Source organism: Limulus polyphemus, unplaced genomic scaffold, assembly GCF_000517525.1.
Source record: "Limulus polyphemus unplaced genomic scaffold, Limulus_polyphemus-2.1.2 Scaffold3589, whole genome shotgun sequence".
Classification (NCBI taxonomy): domain Eukaryota; kingdom Metazoa; phylum Arthropoda; class Merostomata; order Xiphosura; family Limulidae; genus Limulus; species Limulus polyphemus.
Window position 1 is genome coordinate 90,401 of NW_013669199.1, and position 6,686 is coordinate 97,086.

The window sequence follows — 6,686 nt, forward strand, 5'->3', positions numbered from 1 at the left end:
CATACTTCTTTTCCTTATCTTCTCCCTCAACAGTTATTCTACACCTTTACTAACAACTATGTTTTGGAACACATTTTTGTTATATAATATTAACCATGTTACTGATTTAGAAACAACAAAGTTGAAGTCCATTGAAATGTGAAAAATAAGATATATTAAATTGACTAGAAAATTTGTAACTACAAACAGGTAAAACAAAACACAACCATGATTTGATGAAATGAAAGAGAAAACACAAATTGAAATAGCTTGCAACACTTATTATAAATGAATTTAGGCCTATTTCAGGTACAACTTAATGGAAACAGTTATGGTTTAAATTATTAGTTGTAACTAAAGTAGACATTCATTTGGGTAAAAAATGTTGAAATAATTTAATTTCCTCTTCTTAAAATCTCAAATCATCAAGATTTAATTCTAGCTCGAAGGTTAACAAGCCTAAACATTTTGAAAAGTGTGTACAACTAAAATTAACACCTAATAACCTCTCAATCTCTGTCATCGACCTTGTTGGGCTGATGAGAGCTGACACAGCTATTCGTGGCATGTCTTCTTTTTGTTTGTTATTGATGTTATCTTATGAAAATAAATATATCTTATAAAGCCTTTTGTAATATGCATGACTTTGATTTGACATTGTAAGTGTAGTATGGGAACAGAGTAACATTTTGTACATCCAGACATAAAAAGAATACATCAAATGATATGTTCAAAAAAGATAGGTCATTTTTAGCATAAAGGATAAAAAAATAATCAGCATTCACAATTAGAATTTATGTAACAATACATAAAAAACCTGATTTAGAAAATAAACTATACTGCCACTGTAAATTTAACTCCAATATAATGATTAAAGAAGTCATAAAGGAAGATATGAGGTAGAAACTCCTCTACACAATGCAACAAGTCAATTTCAGTGAGGAAACGATTTCCATCAAATAATACAACCAAGTAATATAAAACATATAACAGAAATTACCTATTAATCGACTTAGAAAATTATGCTAATAACAGGTAACCAGTTTCTGTATCCATTCTTCTTGTGATGAACAAGAATGGATACATCTCTATACAATATTGTAGTAAGGATGAATAAATAATATTGAAAAGAAAAAAAATAATGTCAAAGTGCATGCATAAACAAATACTATCCAGAAATGACGTTATGCGGCATGCTAACCGTTTATATATATTAGCGGTGCGTTTCTCATGGGTTCTAGAATGATCGATAAGACTATCACATCACAATGGTCTAGAGAAATCTATAGCCAGTGGTTGTCAACATTTTAAGCACAACAAAATGTGACCCGATTTCAATGAAAATGATTCACTTATGTAAAAGTACATATGATGTTTCATGAAAAATCTGTACGTGATGGAGAAAAATGGATATGATTTTCAGATTGAGTGTAGAGGAATTACTGTAGAATAAGTAAAAATTTCAAGTCAATAAAACCATTGCAGGCCTGTGTAATATGAACATTTGATATATTTTCTTCCTAATCTTTGCAGTTAAATTAGTGTACTCCTTACAGTAATTATAACAGAAAGTACACTGCTAAAAATTTACATATCAGACTTGTAATCAGATTTGAAAAATAAATTACGACATTCTTCCTGTGGAGCAAACAGAATAATTAAGACGCGTGTTTCTTAACACTATTAAAAATCTTCCATAATTATAATTAATAATAAATTAGTGTTAATTATGAGTGACAAGAAAATTACAAAAAACTTCTGTGATCACTATGCCTTAGGTCATAATTTGTGTATCCTCACTGTTAGTGATGTTTTCAACTTTTATCCCACGATGCTTGACAAGGTTGGACTTGCTTATTGAACTATTAAGCACCAAAGTAGTATTGTCACAAGTAAAGCTTCAAGTACCATCCCTATCACAGTTTGCTAGTACAATTACTACTATTTAAGTAATTTAATGTTATATTCTAAACCTGTCCAATACTATAAATTGGTGAAATACATATTGAATTAACTAAATGTAATACTGTAAGTTACATCTTAGTATGTGGCAAGTTTTTGCAAGATGTCCACAGAACAATAGCACAACCTGTGTGTATATAACTTCTAGTGCTACTGGATTTCTCCTTGTTTTAATTCATTAGCATATTTAAAGCGACTTTGCTAAAGTGAATGTTCTCAACAGCCAGACTTGGAAAGATGCTTATGAAGAGAACACCCAAAGGTGACCAATTCTTAAAAGCAGAAAGATATTAAGAAACATTAGAGATAAGAGATATAATTTTAAATCTCTTATTGTATGAGAAATGCTTGTGTTGGAGTAGGTAAGTTTGGAGATAAAGAAAATAATTTTAACCTGAAGCAATTATTTTAATTATGTTACCTATACTGAATCAATGATTGCACCATTAACAGTTACTCTCATAATTATTAATTAGTTTGCTACTCTTTGTTTAAAAGCTTCAAATGAGAAAATGAAATTTACATTGAAAAATGTTTAATTTTGCCTAAATATTTTCCTATTTTGTCTCTCCCTTGATATACAGAATTCTGCTATAATAATTTGGACAATACATAAAAATGTGAACTTGTCTTTGTATTTACATAATCTAGGTGAACAACCAATATAAAAATGCTGTAATAATCAGAGAGAAGCTGAAAACAAGTGAATGCTGAGATATTTCTCCATTCACCTATGGTAAGGTGATAGGCCAATCAAAAGCTGTTTATTCCACATTATTTTGCTTCTAACCACAAGAATTCAATTGAACTGTGCACTGGTTAGTCTGACAGTTTGGTTAAAAATACTTAACTGTTGCAAAAAAATAAATACACTGGGGGAACCTTAAGCACAGAACAAGCTGCTGTTCATTAGTCATGGGGCACCTGGCAACAAATGTTGTTAATAATTGCACAGTGGTCTTTAAGCTAGCACACTGTGCAAAGGCTCTTATACACACTTGGGTACACTAAGCAGGTTGCTTGAATGAAGTCATTATTGATGATAGCAGTGAACAATAGCATTTTTTTTTTTACTGGTGAAAAACAGTTATTGGAAAATCCCTTTCACATTAATGGTTCACAGTCTTCTCAGGTAAGTCAGACTTCCATCAATCCACATATTTTGGATTCATGTGGGTTCAGCAAAATTTTAGTGACTTCTGACCCATTATGCTTATAGCCAACTGTTAAGCACAGAGGTTTTAGAGTCATGTTTTTGATAAGCATTTTGTAAGGTAGCAAAATTACATTCATTCTATGTAGATATCTGATCTGCAGGAAAACCTCTTGATCAAGGAATTCCAGACCATGCATGTGCTATTCTGCAAGATGAAACAACAAGCCACACCTCCAGAACCACTACAGTTTGGAAAGTACAAAACAGATGGCAACTGCTACCCAGACCATCCCAAAATACAGATCTGAACAAATATGGAGAGACCTTGAGAGGCAACTCCGAACCAAATAATCAAGGCCAGCATTCCTAGAGTAATTATAGGATTATATACTGGAAAACCTGGAACATATCACAAGTAAAAACTGATTTCATACCTACTAAATAACTGCAAGCCCCATGGAATTCTAGAGGTAGTCCTACAAGATTGTGAACCTTAAAATGAATATTTATGTTTGGTCACTAGTAGTTTTCTCACCATCAAAAATGTATGTACCAAATTATTATGTAAAAGGATCTTTAGAAACAGGTCAAAATCTGACAAGTGCTGCTACCTCTTGACAACTTATAAAACAATTTTACATATATTTTTCTTTTGTAAACAAAGGTAGAAATTATCTTTAGCAGATATAAAACTTGACAAACATCAAAACTTCTCTGAAACTTTGAAATTTAGTTTCAATTTTCTTATTACTCGATTTAGCAACAAAGTAAAATATATTAATTCAACCAATTATCAGAAAACAAATACACATCAACACACTAATGCTTTTACTTAGTAGTGAATGTTTAATTTACAACAGTTCACATACAAAACTTGATAATTCATATTATTCTCAAGCAGTTAACACTGGAGTAAACATACTTTATGATAATCATAACTGTTATTTATTAAAACTTCCTATAACTAATGAAGCATTTGTTCCACCAAAGCCAAAAGAGTTGGTTAATGCAACTCTTCTTTCTCCCTGTCCTAAGTATGGCCATTTCTGAGACCTAACAGGCACAAAGTTTAAATCTTCTTCCGTTTCCTCAAAGTTTATTGTTGGAGGGATGTCACCACTCCAACATGCTAACACAGTGAAGATTGCTTCCACAGAGCCTGCAGCTCCCAGCATGTGGCCAATAGCTCCTTTTGTAGAAGATATCGCAAGTGTTTTAGCATGATTTCCAAATAGTTGTTTGATAGCTCTGACTTCTGCAGCATCACCCAAAGGAGTAGAAGTAGCATGAGCATTTATGTATTGTACTGCAGATGGTTCTAGCTCAGCATCTCTCAAGGTTGATTTCATACACAAAAAGGCACCCTTTCCATCCTCCCTTGGAGCTGTAATATGGTGGGCATCACCTGAGAGGCCATAACCCAAAACTTCTGCATATATTTTTGCATCTCTTTTTTCTGCATGTTCTAAAGATTCAAGAATTAAAATTCCAGCACCTTCACTCATGACAAACCCTTCTCTCTTTTTGTCAAATGGACGTGAGGCCTTAGATGGGTTATCATTATAATTTGTACTCAAGGCTCTCATGCGTGCAAATGCTGCAACAGCCAATGGGCTAATTACAGCTTCACTGCCACCACATACCATTACAGATGCATCTCCTCTTTGAATAAAATTGAAAGCATCACCAATAGCATGCAGTCCTGTGGTACAGGCTGTTGAGACTGCATGAACTGGGCCTTGCAATTTATGTCTGATACTGATCTGGCCAGCAACCATGTTTACGAGTATTCTAGGAACAAAGTACGGGCTTACGTATCGGTAACCACGATCCTCCAAAGTTTTTCCTGTCAGGATAATATCAGACACGTCAACCATTCCCATTCCAACTGCCACACCAGTTTCTTGCTGCTCATTTTCAGAGGAAGGATTCCATTTAGCATCTTGTAATGCTTCTTTAGCAGCTATTAAGCCATAACAAGAGGCCAATGATAGTGTCTTAAGATCTGATTTCAGAAACTCTTTATTGAAATCTAGTTGTCCTAATTCAGTTCCACGAGGTACATATCCTGCTAACTTGCAAGGTATGTCATCATAGCTACTGTCACAGATTGCTGTGATACCACAATCCCCCTGTAACAGTCGGTCCCATACATAATGCACTCCAACACCAAGAGGGCAAGCAATACCCAGACCTGTGATGACAACTCGTGGAAAAGTAGCACACCTTGTCAAACCCATAGATCTGCCGAGAATCTGGCTACTTCCATATATTTGCTGCAGCAAGATTAAAACAATATTAGGACATATAATTTCACCTGACAGAGAAAATGCTACACTAGTATCAGTCATAACATAGGCAATGTCTTTAGAAGCTTTAAATACTGAACTTCATTACTCAATACAGGATTTCATATTTTAAGTATTTTAACTTGAGCAAATATACCACTCCAAATTCATTTCACTTATTCATATAATATGAATCCATGTGTACGAATTTGAAATTGATGGATTTTATTAGGATTACATTATATTTTTCCTTGACACAGGTTTCACACAGTTTCAGGTTATCAGGTAAAGCAATAAAGTGATATCAATCTCAAACATTTTGTTAACATTGTTCTAAGGTCATGTGGTGCAAAAGGTCAATTTACAGGTATGATTTTTAATTGTTTTTCATTAATTATTAACTATATAATTGAACTTGCAGTGTATATACACTAATTTGTGACTTTGGAATCCAATGATGTGTGATTAGTTTTATTTTCATTACTTAAAAATAAATGAAACCTTTCAATATGGAACATTTATATATTTTTTTATTTTAAGCTTTTTAAATCCTCATATAATATTCCAGATTTGAATCAAATATATCTGGTCTCTTTAAATTACTATTAACTTTAATTTATATTACACCCTTTTAAACTTCTCTTCAATAGCCAATGTTTGCAACTACTGATCTAGCTATTGGCTGATCATGAAAATATTTTCTAACTTATTTCATTCATTTTCTATGCTAATTTAAATTCAAACATCACCAGCAACATAGGTATTCATGGTAGTAGGAATCAATATATTACTAGTTTTATTACTGCGTCACTATTAGCACCGATATTGGTATAATAATAATATTAATAATTACTATTACTAAATATTATTAATATTATTGAACAATAAACTAAAATTCATAATTATTTACTAGGTTGAAAAAAGCATCAAATTTCATTAAATGTACTTACTTACGTTGGTATTCCCACAAAAATTAAGAAAAGTGTTAACATTACTGTTTACACTGAACCGTGAACTGGTGTAGCCTAGAGAGGTTAGATACGTCCAAATTACTCTAAGCCTAAGGCAAGAAAACCTTGTGATCTAACTAAATTATTAAGTTCGCTATAACAGATAGTAAACCAATCATTCTAATAGTCAAAGTAATAGTATAAAAAGCTAGGAAAGAAAATTCACAATACAACTCTAAACTTCAATATATTATAAATACATAAACTGTTAAATAACAATATAGTCCACGATCTACCAATACCAACAGAAGATATCGGTACTTTTACGGTTTGTGTATAGTGATCCCTTTG

At 32.5% G+C, this 6,686-nt stretch overlaps 1 protein-coding gene across 2 annotated transcripts; it reads right to left on the reverse strand.

Moving 5' to 3' along the window:
- Window positions 1-3,929: 3,929 nt before the first annotated feature.
- LOC106469643 (3-oxoacyl-[acyl-carrier-protein] synthase, mitochondrial-like) lies at window positions 3,930-6,686 on the reverse strand. Of its 2 annotated transcripts, none has more exons than XM_013930142.2 (2): window positions 6,336-6,686; window positions 3,930-5,373 (listed from the first exon to the last, which is right to left on the reverse strand). In XM_013930142.2, exon 2 carries the CDS (start codon window positions 5,335-5,337, stop codon window positions 4,039-4,041), a length of 1,299 nt encoding a protein of 432 aa, XP_013785596.1. In that variant the 5' UTR covers window positions 5,338-5,373; window positions 6,336-6,686; the 3' UTR covers window positions 3,930-4,038. The 2 variants fall into 2 exon arrangements, with proteins under 2 accessions (XP_013785596.1, XP_013785597.1); XM_013930143.2 differs by having other exon boundaries at window positions 6,340-6,682.